At 36.3% G+C, this 17,769-nt stretch overlaps 1 protein-coding gene across 1 annotated transcript; it reads right to left on the bottom strand.

The window, feature by feature from the left end:
• Nucleotides 1–6,749: 6,749 nt before the first annotated feature.
• LOC117709105 (selection and upkeep of intraepithelial T-cells protein 2-like) lies at nt 6,750–17,259 on the bottom strand. The gene is made up of 3 exons (XM_034503223.2): nt 17,184–17,259; nt 9,064–9,411; nt 6,750–7,087 (listed from the first exon to the last, which is right to left on the bottom strand). The coding sequence occupies exons 1-3, from the start codon at nt 17,257–17,259 to the stop codon at nt 6,750–6,752; spliced, it is 762 nt and encodes a 253-aa protein (XP_034359114.1).
• Nucleotides 17,260–17,769: the final 510 nt, after the last annotated feature.

The raw sequence follows: 17,769 nt of genomic DNA on the forward strand, positions 1-17,769 counted from the left end.
TTTGCAGGGAAGAAACATACATCATATACTCTGGTAGAGTATAACTACCTATCTCTATAAAAAGCTCAATAATTTTTCAATGTTGTTTTTTATCATTTATGCCTTCAATGAACTGTTTATAAGGTGTTAAAGTCTGTTAGAAACTTACTGATATATGACATTTTGTGAAAAAGTCCCCTAGCAGTTGTCACATTTGGCTTTGAGTGAACCTAGTAGACCCTTTTTATCTACTTTGCACTTTGTTTATCCCATCTTGATTTCATTTGATTTTGAACAATACAATCTTAATAACAATGCCACTCATTCAGATATGTCAAAGCCTCTTGTACTACACAAAGGTCACATTCCACCATAGGGCTCAGGAATGCTACAAAAGTGCTATATCAGGAACTGATTTTTTTTCTTGATTTTCTATAAACAGATTCTAGCCAGCCTGCAAAACTAGGCACTGACCACATCTTGTTTTACAAAATTTCTTAGTGATGGCTATTCTTTTTTCTATTTTCTTTCCTATCTCTAATAATTACGAGAATCTTGGCTGGAGATAGTTAAATGCTTAAAGTGTCTCTCAGGAGTCAGTTCATCCATACTGCTGTCCTTGTATTGCCTCGGGTTATAACTGTTTTTCCAGTTCTGTGATACCCACATTCTCCCAGCTATTCCCATGACCCAGTCTCACAATCCATGTCCTGAGAAATTCACTGTTTAGAGTATTCCCCAAATATTACTTCAATGCCTGTCACTGCCTATCTTTTCCTAATATGAAAAATCATGCTTGATGGGTATATTCTATCACAGTTACCTCACTTGCTTCCTCTCTCCCTCTCCCTCATCTGTCTCTCTCATCTCTCTCTCTCTCTGTCTCTCTGTCTCTCTCTCTGTCTCTCTCTCTCTCTCTCTCTCTCTTTGTGTGTGTGTGTGTGTATGTGTGTGTGTGTAGGTGTAGGTGTAGGTATAGGTGTATATATACATACACATATATATAACTTAGAACAATGGGCTCTAAGTTTTTCTATTAAAAGGGAGATCTCCTTTCCAAATATCCAACTAGTTTACTCCCACCAGCTGTGGGGAAATTGCAAGTTGAGGTCTCCTTCTCATCTTTCTTTTGTTTCTCTTTTCTTATCAAATCTGAGAGTAGTGTGAAGGATAGCAACTTCTCTGTCTTTTTATGTCATCATCTTCCACTCATGTGAAAAAATTTTTTCTAGGTAGTCAAATAAGCCTCAGTTTCATGCATCATCACACAAAGAATAGACAAGTGACTGCTAACAGAGCTTTTTTTTTTTTTTTTGATTTTCTGTAATATCAGTTACTTTTTAGAGATTGCAATATATAGTCAACCAGGCATTTGGGGTGTCATCTCCTTAAACCCATGAAACACAGCACCTTTTCCAATGAGGCATTTTACCTGATGCAATGTAAAGAAAAATTCCCACACTAAAGCTATCCTTTCCAAATGATATCAACTCTCAGATAGCTCAGTCTTGATTGTATAATTTATATCTCATCCCAAAGTCTAACTAAAGAAAATAGGCTCATTATCCCATATCTCACAGAAAAAGGTATAGATATGGAGTTTGGCTTGTACAGATGCCTTATCCTCAGATTGATTGATCAGACTCACATTGACCTTTGCATAGCGTAAGTAAACACTCCTCTCCAACTTTTTCTGGTTAGACAAAACAAAACAAACAAAAAACCAAAATGAAAACCAAAACAAAAACCAAGAAAACACAAAAAGAAGTAGTTTATTCACTTCAACAGTGCACCCATGAAGAAGGATCAATGATTCTATCTAAGTCTATGTTAGTGAACCAATAAGCTTATTTGGGATTACTTACAATGTCCTGAGTGACAGGTTACTACTTTATCCTTTATAATTCAAAGGTAAATTAGCTATGATTCTGAAGGTTTCACTGCAGCATGGGTGATGAGATATCCAAGTCACTTTTTACAGCTCTCTAATCACCATAGGTAAAAGTGGTTTCAATTTGATTAAAGTAATAGCAATGCCAGCTTTTGTAAAGAGTATTGTCAGAAGCTCCATCAGCAAAAGCAGAGGATGTAGGATGAAAAAATTGGTAAAGACATATATAACATGTGACCCAAGAGTTTTAAACTTCCTGAAAAACCTGGCTTGGGAAGTAATGGTTGATTAGCTTCAGCAACTTCCCTGTCTTCCACTTGTTCTCCTCACACTCACAACTACTTACCATATCTGAGACATTGCTGAACACAATAAGCCACGCAGGAGACTAGCAGCATACATCCTATTGTAGTCAGAATCATTATCCAAACACATTTCCATGAAAACAGTTCACCTGAAACAGTGAGTCATAAATCTTACTACTGAGAAAACTTGGCTTGGACATACCTAGATAGGAATGGTAATTTGTTTGAAACTTGTTATAATTTAAGAGCCTACCATTCTAGAATATCAGGCCTAGGCAAGTATGGAGAGGCAGTTTCGATGGGGAGAATAAGGAGCAGGGCATGAACAGAGAGAAAATAAAACAGATAAGATTTACAGTGATGCTTATACAAAAGTATGTGGAGGTCACATCCCTCATTCTTCCCATCTATCCTGACTCATTAGCTTCCTGGGTGGAAAGGAAGAGGCTTTTCAAGTCTTTTAAGGTTATTAAGATCTAAATCTTCTCTAATGCTCAGATGTAGGCTTCTAAGTGTTATTTTATTATAAAGTCAGGCAATTCAGTGCTGTTGTACTCATGTCTTAAGTATCACCATATGTGCACTAAATTTTTTCTTTTTCATTTTTGTTTTGTTCTTAAATTAATTTTTATTGGATTATTTTATTTACATTTCAGATGTTATCCCCTTCCCCCATTCCCCTCCCACCCAGAAACTCCCTATCCAATACCCACTCCTGCATCTATGAGGATGTGCCCCCCACCTATCCAACCACTCCCACCACCCCACCCTCGAATTTCCCTACACTGGGGAATCCAGCATTCACATGACCAAGGACCTCCTCTCCCACCTATGCCCTACAAGACCATCCTCCCCTACATATACAGCTGGGGCCATGGGTTCCTCCCTATGTTCTCCCAGGCTGATGGTTTAGACCCTGGGATCTCAGGTTGGTTGGTATTGTTGTTCTCTCCATGGGGCTGCAAACCACTTCAGCTCCTTCAGTCTTCTCTCTAACTCCTCCATTGGGAACCCCATGATCAGTTCAATGGTTAGCTGTGAACACCCACCTCTGTATATGTTAGGCTCTGGCAGACCTCTAAGGACATAGCTATACCAGGCTCCTGTCAGCATGCACTTTCTGGCATCCATATCAGAGTCTAAATTTAATGTGCTCATCGAATCTGATGTTACAAATTCTGAATATATCTAGAGGCTAAGGTTTGTGTAAATTTTTGTTTTATGATATTCATATGAATTTTCATATTTTTCTTCCAAGATAAAAATTCTACACTTTCTAAAACAAGTCATTATGTCTATCAGGAGGTTGTTTTCCGGACTACCAAGAATTCTCCTACATCATTTTGAATATTTATTTGTTGTGCAATAAACCTGGATTTAGCAGTTACATTCATACATACAAATCACAGGAATTTGTACCTTTCCCAGATAAACTCTCAGGCTTCGTAGCCCAGTGAGCTCAAAATGGAATTTGGCTAACTTGCCAGCCAGTCAGTCAGTCAGTAACAAATTTCTACATGATTAAATTTGATCATGATCTCTTGTCATACTACTTGATTGCTCATTATGTTAAGTGAATGGAACATATGCCTAAATGTTTCCTAAAACTACAATCTTTAACATTTGTGATAATAACAATTACTTTAAACATGTTCTTTAGAGTCCATAAATATTTAATGAAAATATTACATCATAAAATGTACCTTTTTATTCTCAATTAAATTGTAAATACTTTAGCAAATACTTCATTTTTTCTTTACTCATTTATATATAAATATATGTATGCAATGGAATACACACACACACACACACAAACACACACACACACACACACACACACACACAAAACACAGGTATCTTTTTACCAAATCTGTGGCTTTAGGTATTTTTTAAGTCTCTTCTAGAAAGTAGATGGCTAAGTTCATGGATACATACCAATACTGATTCATACAACAGATCCTTTTGGTTTTATTTAATTCATTTAAAGTATCAACTTTTTTTTTCTTTAATTACATTGAGGCATCCAGTATTTGAAGAAGTTGGATATAGTAGTATGTAAAATCACTGAGGATTTGTATTTAGGAAAGGATACAGATATAAAAGCATAGCATAATATTACAGTTGCATAATAGGTAAAAAAATAAAGCACTAATAAAAAAGGAAGCAGAGTTAAAAGGGTAAGGAAACAGATATTCTCAGGTACATGGGTAGAGGTGTGATATCTGCCTCAGGTTGTCAAGGTAACACTTGTTAGGAAGTGAGATTTGAATATGGAATCAAAAGAGATAAGGAAAGTTAATTGAACTTACAATGTGCTGGAAAAAAGACAGCTAGCAGAAAAATCAGAAGGCAGAGGGTATTTGCGTGGATGTCTGAGTAGATGAGATAGAGAAGGAAAACATTAGGAGGTGAAACTATGAAAGTAACAGCAACACAGATAACAAAAAAGGAAGATGTTTAACTATATGTAAATAGGGAGCAATTTTAGGGTATTTAACACAGATGATATTTTCAGTAAGTCATCTGTCTTTATGTCCAGAATATACCATCATTAACTAGATTAGAAGTGAGAGTTGTGGTGGTATTTCTAAACCATAATTCAGTCATAGCCATAATTAAGACTTATATAGCAATTAAAAGATGGCAAAAGGGGGATGAGGAAGGAGAATCTAGTTATTAACCTGACAATATTGTTTCTCTGGCTCCTTCCTTCTAAATTGCTGGATTTCTTAATTTCCATGATTGCAGCAGGTCTACACTAAGCATAGAGTGACCTCAGACCCTAATATGCAGGAAAGCGCTTGGTATAAAGAAGATTCAGTGTGCTGTGCAAAACCTCTCAACTCTAGCTTTGGTTTATTCATGTCTACATAAGATTAAGGCCTATATTTTCATTTGGAGAACATCTTTATACATGTTCTATCGGTATGATTAGCGTGAAACTAAATTTTTGTTTCTAGTTTTATCATCAGATTTTATACCTATTTTTCCTTATATTTTATTTACCTGATGTAATTGTCATCTTGGAGGCTTACTCTTGAATAAGCTCAATCTTTCTAGTTTGTTTGTTTGTTTTAATTCTGGCTGACTGGTTTAATTCAGCTATTCTGGCTCAAAACTCCTCTCCAAGCTGTTTGATTCACACTGGTTTCTCTCAGTTTCTCGCTGAATTGCTCTGCTTTAAAAAACTGACTCTGAATTCCATGAATTGAACTTCGCTGATTGTAGATACTGAATGGTACTGAATGGAACTGCATGAAATCAATAAAACTTAATCTCTCCCTATGTGCTGCTCCTTAAGTCACCTCTCTTTAATGTCTCTTATTGTAAGAGTTGGGAATATGCTATCTCTGGCTCATTCTCTCAAATCTTTCTCTTATGTATCTCTTTGTTCACCTATGAATTAGCCATCTCTTTAAAACACGGCTACTTCTTTCTACAAATTAACTTTACTTCCATTGCTTGGAATTGTGCTAAGGGTATGTCTATATTCCAGTCAGAGGGATTAAAAGTGTGTCATTTCAGTCAGATCACACATATCTAGAAGGTTTTTGGATATTAACTCTTGCCAGAGCAGCCATATTACTGGATTAAAATTCCTCTACACTAAATCTAAGGCACTGATACCACCAGTGTCTAGGAACCTTATTCATACATCTGTCTTGCAACTCAAGCAGCAACAAGACTTTGTATATGTTTTAAAAGTAGACTTAGCATTATTTCTCTGTATATGTGAATATGATAAAAAATGGAATTCAAGTGTGACTTTAATGGTTTGGTTATGAGAAACTGATAATATGAAATTCTACCACAAAGCATAAGCATTAAGCTAGCTTGAGATTAACTGCAAGTTATTGATATGCTTATTTTATGATAATTATTAGACTTTTGGATTGGCTTTTGAGTTTTCAGATAAGAGCAGAAAAGAAAGGAGTTATAACTTGGGAAAACCTTGGAATTCTGCTAAGACTTAAAGCCATGAGCTAAAAAGCAAATCAGAAGAGAGTGAGATCTCAAAAGCTTTGCCTTGTAACTTTTAAAGTCAGTGTATCAGTTAGTTTTGTTGACTTGACACAAACAAGAGTTATCTAGGAAAAAGAAATTTAAACTGAGGAGTTGCCCTCATCAGATTGGCCTTTGGCCATGTATGGGGAACATTTTCTTGATTGATGATTGTTGTGGTAGTGTCCAGGCACTGGGGAGGGGCGGGGTATGTGATGTTATTCTTGGGCAGGAGATCTTGAGTTATTTCAGAAAGCAAACGGAGAAATCCATGGAGAGAAAGCCAGTGAGCAGTGTTCCTCTGAGGTTTCTAGTTTCTGCCTCCAAGTTTTACTTTGAGCTCCTATATTGGCTTCCCTCGGTGATGAACTATGATGTAACAGTATAATTCAAATAGACTCTCTACCCCAACTTGTTTATGATCATGATGTTTTATCACAACAGAAATGCAAACTATAATAGTCCAAGATATAGAGTCGGCAAATAAGTACACCAAAGAAAGTAGGAGACAAACTAAGTGGGGAGTAAGGTCTAGAAAAATTAAGTCTTTAGAAATCAAGTCAAGGAAGAATCTAATAAGAAGTACATGTGACAATGACTGTTAATGAAGAACTAACACACATTTTACCTGATAGGACAATACTTAGGCTTTCTTCTTGATGAGTTATAAGGTTTTGAAGATAGCAAGTGACATTTCTATGGGAGCTGGCTTCAATAAGAAGGGCGATTGTCATGTTGAACAATTTGGTTTCATCCTGTGAATGGGCTTTTGATGTAGCTGGAATGACTTTTCCCTTGCTGTCTCTCCATTCTATATGAGGCTGTGGGAACCAACCTCCTGAATGACACTCCAACATCACACCTTTAGTATTAGGGGGATGCATGAGAATCTGTATGTCTGAGCTTGTAGCTGATTGAAACAAAGAGGATAACAATATTATTAGGAATAACTGGAGGAGTAAACAACAGAATCATAAAAACCCTTCTCAGGTTTAAATATAGCTTCAAAAGACAAATTAATAGTCAAAAGTCTACAGGACCCTGGTTGCCATAAGAAACACACAAAAATATCTTGAGCCAGGTGGAAATTTTATAATACTGTCAGCATCATGTCTGAAAAAATATATGTATATGTATATATTACATATTATATAATAAATTTTATCACTGTCACTAGCTAGTTTTCAACCACAATAAGTAGATTATAAATATGAATTCCATTGTCAACACTACTGAGGAACATTAGCTTAGTTGACACTTTGTATATTTCAATAGTATGAATTTTCATAAAATGTGTATCATATTAAAAAGATAATGTATTAATAGCATGAAAAGGACATATTAATTTAGAGAAAATGTTCATTTAGAGAAACCTTTCAGGATCATAATAAAGCTTGGGTAATATATAGGCAAAGAAATAATGTATGAAGATTTCAAATACTGTACCAAAATTTATGTATTAAAATGTCCTTGGAATGGCAAAAGCATTTTATATCTGTGCCACTATAGTAGGTGTTTGCTCCATAAGATTGCTAAAGATGGCTACAAGCGATACTGATTAGCTTGGCTTTAGACTACAGAGTTGAGTATAAGACATCTAGAAAAATATTAGTCATCTGGGGTCTAGAGTCCTATACATATGCACACAAATTTATGGATTTTTTTTTCAGTTTCCTTTAAACTCAGTACTTTCCTTCCACTTATTTTCATTTAGAATAATTCAGAGTAAAATAGTATAAAGGCCATACAGTTTTCTATACATCACATTGAGTATTATATCTGTGTATAGTGATGCTTGTACTTAAAATCCTTTAAAAAAGATTAAGGAAAAATAATTTGGCACTAAATAGTCAGTGAATTGATTTGGAGATAAATGGAAATAAATATTACTAAAAAAGATGTTTTTCTTTTTTAATTAAAACTTTTTCACACAATGTATTTAATCACTTTCCCTTCCACATCTCCTACCAGGTCATTTTGACCTCCCTACACACCCAATATTATAGTAAGGAGCACATTTAAAAAATTATGTTCATTAGAAAAATTACTAAAGGGTTGTCAGAATTATTTGAAAACCACAAATCCTTAAATGTATCTAAACCTTAAATGTATCTGATGGTATGTTGGAAATCTAATATCACATGTAGATATAACAGGAAAATATTCATGGGACCAATTTCTTCACCTTAGTATTTTTTAATTAATTAATTAATTAATTAATTTTAAACTCCAAATTTTATTCTTCTTTCGGTCCACCCTTCAACTGTTCCACATCCCATACCTCCTCCCCAGACCCCTGTCTCCATGAGGATGTCTCCACCCTTCACCCCCACCCCACCAGACCTCTAAACTCCCTGAGGCCTCCAGTCTCTTAAGGGTTAAGTGCATATTCTCTGACTAAACCCAGATCCAGGAGTCCTCTGCTATATATGTGTTGGGGGCCTCATATCAGCTGGTGTATGCTGCCTGTTTGGTGGTCCAGTGTTTGAGAGATCTCAGTGATCTGGGTTAATTGAGATGCTAGTCCTCCTACATGGTCGCCCTCCTATTTTGATCTTTCAAAGCATCCAATTTAGAAACTAAATTCACAGAATTTAGCTTGCTAATTGAAATGTTCAATAAGAGTTAAACACTAAGAATTTTCAAAACAGCCGGGCAGTGGTGGCACACGCCTTTAATCCCAGCACTTGGGAGGCAGAGGCAGGCGGATTTCTGAGTTCGAGGCCAGCCTGGTCTACAGAGTGAGTTCCAGGACACAGCCAGGACTACACAGAGAAACCCTGTCTCAAAAAACAAAACAAAAACAACAACAAAAAAGAATTTTCAAAACAGTCAAACCTCAATAAGCTTTAGATACACAGCCATCTGAGAGGAATATATGCCTACCTGTGACCTTGACCTCTGTGATGTGCTCTTCATAGAACTCTCCAACTTTGAAGACACAGTGGTATGACCCATCATCATCAGCTGTCAGTTTAAAGATCCTGAGTGTCACTTTCCCCTCTTCAATGGCATCTTTCAGGAGTTCAGTTCGCTCCACATACTTGGGGATAGTTTCTCCATGCAGATCTTTACCATTCTTGTACAGATGCACAGGCTCTGTATAGCGATTCCGGAACCAACGAATCTCCATATGCTGTGCTTCTTGTGGTGGAAACAACTGACAACTCAGGTCAACATTTCCACCCAATGGTGCCAAGACTGGCTTCTGTAAGCCAGTCACTATGAATTGTTCTGTAAAGGATTACAATATCCAAAAGACAAGAGCGTGAATTAGTAAACATGTTCACATCGGGTGTAAAATCATTCTGTTTATTTCACTTCTTTTTTCTCTTCCCCTCTCAAATATCTACATGTACTTCACTCAGATCACTTTCTTTATTCTGAAGGCATTTTAGTTACTAATTAATTATTTGACTGAAGCATAAAATATTACTAGAAATTGTGAGAGAAAAATTTTAAGGAACCATTGGAGGTGCTGAGCTACTTCAAGGCAGGATGGATTTAAGATAAATCAAGGCAATGAGCAAGACAGAGTCAGAGAAAATGTCCCTATGAGTAAGCAATGTCATGTAGCAAGAGGTTTTGATAAACAGAGGCTTTAGGGACAGTAGAGAATCATCAGCCATGGATCTTGTGATACATGCAAAATATTTTTAAATAAGAATGTGGCAGGTACTGCTGCCCCGTTGTGTTACATCTCTACTCTTTATGTGATACAGATGAGTTGGCTGGTCTTGTGTGTTCAATAACATGCCTGGGTTTTATGATATATTCTTGATATGACTATGTGCCCAGATGTTCCTGATCTACCATGTAGGTGTTATTTTCTTTTTATGTATGAATAAGAAGCAGACACTGGTCATGGAGTGAATATAGGTAAACATCAGCAAAGAGGTAGATGTGGCCATGTGGTGGGCCATAAAGCCAAGATTAGTTGGCTTAGAGTAGCTGAGAATCTGTCTAGCTAATGGTCAATGCTATAATAAATATTAATAAATCTATCTCTTTATTTAACTGATGGCAGGTCCAGAAAGTCCTGCTATATTTGGTACACCATTGTAGGGAAGAAATCCAAATTTAGAACACTAGATTTAAGATTAGGGCAAAAGCTCAGGATGTGGGAGCCAGATGCTGTTTCTTAGCAACCATATCTCACTCTTTGAGCAGCTAAGGCCATAACTTCAGAGAATCTGAGAGCAGGCTCTGCTGGGTTGCTGATCCAGCATAACAGCACATGCTCTGGGACAAGTGATGGTGGCACACTGCAATGTACAATAAGATTTAGCCTAATAAAAGCCTGCTGCTATGCAGGCCCAGCATCTTCCCAGAGTGGGTGAGTGACAGAAACTTTGGAGGGGCTGGGGTTCCATTAACCACACAAGTCAGTGGTACCTGTGGGTGACTGGAGCTTGTGAGAACCTCCACAGCAGGCAGGCCCTTGCTGCTCATGGCATACAGAAGTACAGTCCCAGTAGCCAGACAGAGGATGTGGCTCTGAAGTACACAGGAAGCTGATAAGTTGAAGTCCAAAGAACAAACAAGCTGAGCTGGCAATGTATGCTTATGGGCAATTCCCCAGTAATTAGAGTTCAGAGAAATTCAGGTAGAGAGAGAAATATTAATTTTGAAAATAATAAAGTGAAGTCTCTGAAGGAAGGAGAGAGTTAGAGATTATAAAGCAATTATTTTATCAGTTTTAAAATAAAGAACACAATGGTAGAGGGAATTTGGAGCTTATTTAGTTTTGTTTTGAATATTAACATGGAATTAGTTATGATATGTTTGGTAAGAATGCAATTTTGATATCCTCTTTAAGAAAAATCAGATTAAAGCAGATAAAGATAAGGAGAGGAGTCCCCAAGCTCTGTCTACTGTTTGGTTGTGGGTGTATGCCTGAGTCAGTGCTTCAGTCAGGCCTCTCTGAGGACAGCCATGCTAAACTCCTGTCTGTAAACATAACAGAATACCATTAATAGTGTCAGGGATTGATGCTTTCCCATTGCAGGAAGGATTGCAGCCCCTAAGGGGATGGGAATTCCACAGGAAGATCAACAGAATCAATTAACTTGGACACTTGGGGCTCTCAGATACTGAACCACCAACCTAAGGACATACTTCCAGTTCTTCTATCTAATTACAGTCCTCGATCATCGCCCTCATCATTGTAGCAGACCACTTGCTGTGGCTTCCCTTCCCTTCCCCAGTGGGTCACCACGCATATCTTCTCCTATAGCCTACCTCTGCCACCCCATCCTTTCATCTCAACTTTCAATTTCCATAGGCATTCTCTAAAAAAAAAAAAAAAATGAACATGATGACAGGAAATTAGGTAGTCAATGTCTTTTCTCCCTCCTGTTTTCTAGTTACAATGTTCCAGCCTTGCTCAATGCTCTGTAGCAGACCACTTGTTACAGAAAGAGGGTCTATGCAGATCTTAGCAACATGTCCAGATTTTCTCCCTCCTTTGGATACTTTCAGCTTTTCCCCTTTACCTCATTTCCACTCCTAAGTGTTGGGTCTCAATAACTAAAAACACTTTCTACCCAGGACCCCCCAGTGACTATACATGGGAGGATCTCAGAAACATTCCCAACACCGAAACTCACAGCTACCACACCCTTCTAAAAACCAGAGAGGCAGCAGAAAGCAAGGAATGGGACACAAATGCACTCAACAAAGACAAACCATATATCAGCATCTAGAATTACAATCATCCTAATCCCATGCCTATGTACTAGCATAAAAACATAATCAGTAAGATTCAAGATAATGTTTCCACTAGAGTCCAGCGACCCTACTATATAGGATATTAAAAATGTAATGCAGCTGAAGCACCAGATGACAACTTCAAAATAGCTATTATGAATATATTCAAGCTCTTTAGAGAGAAAATGAAGAAATCCATTAATGAAATCTATGAATTAAACAGTGGAAAGAACTGAAGAAAATAGTTCAAACCATGAAACATGGAAACACCTAAACCAAAGAAAAAATAGAAGTGAAAATTTAGAAACTTAAACAAGAGCCTTAGAGGTAAGACTCATTAGAATATAAGAGAGAGAAGAATATTTTAGGCCATTGAAGGGAAGATAGAAGAGAGGGAAACTTTGGTCAAAGAAAATGTGGGATCTGATAACATTCAGGAAAGGATCCAAGAAAGTTTGAATATTATAATAAAAAAGAAATTCCATGAATTATAGGAACAGAAGAGGGGGCATAAACCTAGGCCAAGGGCACAGAAAATAATTTCAACGAAATCATGGCAGAAAATTTCTTTGACCTAAAGAAAGAGAGTATATTAGGTACAAGAAGCATACAGAACATCAAATAGACTGGACCAAAAAAAAAAAATTCCCCATACCACGAAATAATCAAACCACAAATGTATAGAGTAAAGACGCAAGTAAAAAGAGAAGAAGTTAAAGTATTTTATGGTATATAATATGATAATATACATAAGTGACCCTAAAAATTCAACTAAGAAATCCCTACATCTGGTAAACACATTCTGCAAAGCAGCTGGATAAAACATTAACTAACAAAAATTACCAGCCCCTGTATATACAAATAACAAAGAAAGAAATAAGGATATTTTCCTTAGTAGCCTTAAATAAAAAATATCTTGTCATAACTATAAACAAGGAAATGAAAGACTTGTATGATAAAAGCTTTAATACATTGGAAAAAGACACTAAAAAATATATCAGAAGATGGAAAGAACTCCTGTGCTCATGGGTTAGGAGGATTAACATAGTAAGAAATAGTTACTCTACTAAAAGCTAGCCACAGATTCAATGAAATAACCCCCCCCCCGAAGTCCAAACCACTTCTTCACAGATCTTAAAAGGGCAATTTTCATCTACATATGGCAAAACAAAAATTGAGGATAGCTCTAAAATTCTTGGATTGTCAAAGAACTGCCGGAGATATCACCACTCTACATCTCAAATTATAATATGGAGCTATAAGAGCAAAACCAGCACAGTATTGGAAAATAAACCAGACAGAATTATTATTGCCATAAATTTGAGAAGCCAGATATAATTAATTCATACACCTATGGACTGCTGTTTTTTTGTTTTGTTTTTGATGGTTTATTTATTTATTTATTTATTTTGATAAAGAAGCCAAAAATACACACTGACAAAAAGACAGCATCTTAAACAACAGTACTGTTCAAACTGGATGGCTGCATGTAGACAAATGCAAATAAATCCATTTTTATCACCCATTACAAAACTTTTTTTTCATTTTTTAAATTTATTTACATTTCAGATGACATCCCCTTTCCCAATTTCCTCCTCCCCAGAAATTCCCTATCCAACCCCCTCCTCTTTGCTTTTATACCATTTTAATTACCTGCAGGTATTAAGATCAGTTCTAGGTTAAGGAATTAGCAATACAATAGATGTAAATAGTCTTGTTAGCAAGACAATAAACATAAATAGTCAAAAAACAAGCAAGGCAATAAAGTTTCATGAACACTCTCAAGATCACTGTTTCTAAGGGCTTATCTGGATGATCAAAATATCTGAGCCTACTTCCCTGTCCTAGCCCAAAGTCATTTTTATGCCTGAAGCTTACTTCCTTGTTCAAACTTAATATTTAGATTCCTGTCTGAAGTTACTTCTTTTTTCTAGCCTGTCAGATTTCTGCCTGAAATCCACTTCCTTGTCCTTGGCCAATGTCATATTTCTGTCAAGCAGCCCATTTCCTTGTCCTTGGCCCATGTCAGATTCTTGCCAAGCAACTCCAATAGCTCTCTGCCTCTCCCCCTTTTTTATTTCATAAACAAGACTGAGCCTGACTTAGGTTGTTCTGCCAAGAATGCCTTCCTTACCCATCATGGAATATGCATTATCAAAGGCAATGCACTTATGTCTTAGGTTGGTAAGGCTCTGTGCAGAATCTTACCCATCCTTAGCTTGCCAGCGTATTAATTTAATAACTGTCTGGGCATCCATTTTCAGTTTCAAGCCATGTACTTTGGTTGCCAATGAATCAAAGACCCCAATATAAGTGCAGACACATCGAGTCTAATAGAAAAGAAAGTGAGGAATATTCTTGAGCTCATTAGAGCAGGAAAAGATTTTCTTAACATAACACCATTAGCATAGGCACAAAGAAGAACAAATAGTAAATTGGACCTTATGAAAATAAAAATGTTTGCACATCAAAGGACATTATCATTTCAAAACTATTTTTACTTGTATATATTTAGTAGAGAGTTAATATATAAATTATATAAAAATTGAAAAATCTATAATCAAGTGTGGGGAGCTGACAGAAGGTGGCTATCATCCTTGCAGCCATCTTGAGCCATATACCCTGATAAGAGACTTGTTTACAATAGCCTACAACAGCTAAGCACACTCTGATAACATTTTGTTTTAGATACCCAGGATTTTCCCTTGGGTGTGTGAGACTTAAAGGTGTGATTTAGAGATAAGGCCTAAGGGCATGACTTAAAGGCATGACTTAAAGGTGTGGCTTAGAAGTGAGACATATAAAAGGTGAGAGTCAGACTGAAGAAATTATTAGAGCAACAGATTATTAGACACTTGACACTTGGATTAGACATTAGGCACTAGCACTTGGAAGTAGGCACTTGAGACTCGAGACAGGCAACTAGGATTAGACACTTGTACTCTTGAGACAGGCACTTGGAAGAGAACTTGGACTAGGAAGAGAGACTAAAGAATAAATGGGATTGAATCACTCTCTGTCTGGTCTCCATTCTTTGAGTCCATCCTCACTCTCTCTCTTGTTGAATCCCAACCCGTGGACTGAGGCAGCTTGGGGTAGTGCGGGCTAACAAGTTAGTCCCCAAGGCTTTGGCAGTGCGGGTTCCAATATTGACAGAGCGGTCCCAAGTGTGGGGCAGCTTGGGCTGCAACAATCAAGAAAATAAATAGCCTAATTAAAAATCTATAGATCTAAACAGAGAATTCTTAGATGATTATAAAACACTTGAAGAAATGTTCAACATACTTCACCACATGTGCAATGCAAGTCAAAGTTATATTTATAGTTCATCTTACACCCATCAATTACACTTGCCAAGAAGAGAAATGGTAGGTTATGCTGGAGATAATGTGAAGTAAAATGCACAATCCATTGGTGGTTTGACTGCAAACTTGTTCAGCCACTAAAGAAATAGATGTGGTGGTTTCTTAGGAAGCTCAGAACAGGTCTATCTCAAGATCTAGGTATGCTACTCTTGAGCATACACCCAAAGGATGATTTATCCAAATACAGAGATACTTGCATTATCATATTAATTGATCTACTATTTATAATATTCAGAATTTGGAAACAGCCTAGATGATTTCCAGTGGATGAATGGATAGAGAAATTGTACAATGATATGATGGAATATTATTACCCAGCCATATAACAATATAAAATAATGAAATTCACAGATAAATGGATAAAGTGAGGGAAAAAAACTATTCTGAGTGATGAATCCAAAAAGACAAGTATGGTATGTATTAAGGACTATGTTGATGTTAGCTTTTAAGTCTTCAGTAAGAAAGCTACAATCCGTATAACCACAAAGATTATGTATAGAATAAGAATTTAGAGACTAAGATAGACCTCTCTAAAAATGGAAAATAATATAGGTAGCTATGGATGGACAAGCAATGTAGTGGGTGAACCAAAAGTGGAAGGGGAGTGAAGAAGGCCAAGAGAGGAAATACAGGGAGGGACAGCATGAGTCATATGGAAACCTAATATAGTAGGAGATTGCTAAAATTATACACACAAACACACACACACACACACATATTCGTTGCAGAACATGTTCATTTTTGTAAAGTGCAATTTATTATTTGTTGTTCTTTGTGCCTATGCTAATGGTATTATGTTCATGTATATATGTATTTATATATTTACATATATATGCATATATATGTAAATATATGTATATATTTACATATATATGTATATTTTATGTATAAGTAAATATATATTTTTACATATATTTTTATGTATATGTATATTTTTACATATATTTTTACATATATATTATATATGTGTATTTATATATAAATACACATGTACATTTATATATGTGTATTTATATATAAATATATGTGTATGTATATATATTATATATAAATATATAAATATATAAAAATACATATATATACATATATGTGTGTGTATATGTATGTATGTATATGAAGCAATCTAAATGCAGGAGACAAAGGCATAAATTGACATCTATCATCATTAATGTAGCTTGTAGTACCAAGAATGAGTCTATTCAGGGTAGAACACAAGTAAATGTGAGATTTTTTTTGTTTGTTTGTTTGGGTTTTGTTTTGTTTTTCGAGACAGGGTTTCTCTGTATAGCCCTGGCTGTCCTGGAACTCACTCTGTAGACCAGGCTGGCCTCAAACTCAGAAATCCACCTGCCTCTGCCTCCCAAGTGCTGGGATTAAAGGCGTGTGCCACTACCACCCGGCTAAATGTGAGATTTTATCATTGGACAATCATCTATTGCTAGAATAATCTACATTTTTACATCATTTGCTTTCTAAGTTTTTTTTAAATGTCTAAGAATCTATATTTATTTGTGCTTTATATAAAATGTCCCTACAAAGTCAAATTCTCACGTTCCTATAATGTTTCATCTTCTCTTATTTTCCCCTACTGTATTCTTAACTCAGATATAGTCTAATATGTATCTGAAGCCTGTACAATTCCTTACTGTTAAAATGCTATGCACATCCTGTGCATTTAGTATGAATATTGAGTCTTCAAGGCAAATATTTTATCTCTTTTATTATAAATTTTTCTAGAAGCTGAAACAAACTCAAAGAAAGAGTATTTGCTGATTAGACATTATTAATTGTTTCTCTAAGGTACTGTCTTCACTTCATTGCTACATCCAAACTTTAGGAACAATGATTTAAATACTCTCTCATTTGTAGCATAATTTGATATTCCTGGGATGATTGACATTTCTAAGACTCAAGAGTAAGTGAAATTCATACCTGAACTCAGTGTTACCATCTGGAGGAAGCACAAGACAACATAGAGTGCAGAAAGAAGTACTCCTGTAGCTCCCATTACACCTGTGATAAGATACAAGTTAATGATCAGTGAAAACACAAGTAAAAGTTACAGAAATTAAATTCCTCATACTTTTCTACTGGCTCCCAAGTAGAGTTATTGTTAGGTCACAATTTTAGACAATGAATAACTGCACAACACTCATTTATCCAATGGTATACAGCATCCTTAAATTTGTATTTACTAAATCTGGTGGTCTTAGTTTTAAGAATATTCCATATGTAGCAGTAATATTTTTAAAAGGTGGCACCCAATCTGGCTTGTTCTTAGTCAGCAGCCATCTTCCCGACTAGACAAGGCCTGAGGCCACGATCAGTGGCAGGAACACGCTGCTGCTCAGGCCACTGGCTCAAATGGTCAGAGATTCCAGCCCTGCCTCCCATGAGATGTGTAGGAGATGGCTCTGCCAATCTTCCACGATGTCTCCACAAGGCTGGGCTGAGCCCAGACCATCCCGCCATCCACGTGGAATGTGGTAGAAATGAGACTCTACTGTTTAAAGATTAT

Source organism: Arvicanthis niloticus, chromosome 5 (genome assembly GCF_011762505.2).
Source record: "Arvicanthis niloticus isolate mArvNil1 chromosome 5, mArvNil1.pat.X, whole genome shotgun sequence".
Lineage (NCBI taxonomy): Eukaryota > Metazoa > Chordata > Mammalia > Rodentia > Muridae > Arvicanthis > Arvicanthis niloticus.

What these genes read in the sequence shown, in the direction of transcription:
- LOC117709105 (XM_034503223.2), bottom strand. Translation starts at nt 17,259, where the DNA reads ATGGGAGCTACAGGAGTACTTCTTTCTGCACTCTATGTTGTCTTGTGC. An exon ending in GATGGTAACACTGAGTTCAG is followed by an intron (nt 9,412 to 17,183) that starts GTATGAATTTCA and finishes AATCCTTTACAG; the next exon opens with AACAATTCATAGTGACTGGC. An exon ending in CACAGAGGTCAAGGTCACAG is followed by an intron (nt 7,088 to 9,063) that starts GTAGGCATATAT and finishes TGTTTCAATCAG; the next exon opens with CTACAAGCTCAGACATACAG.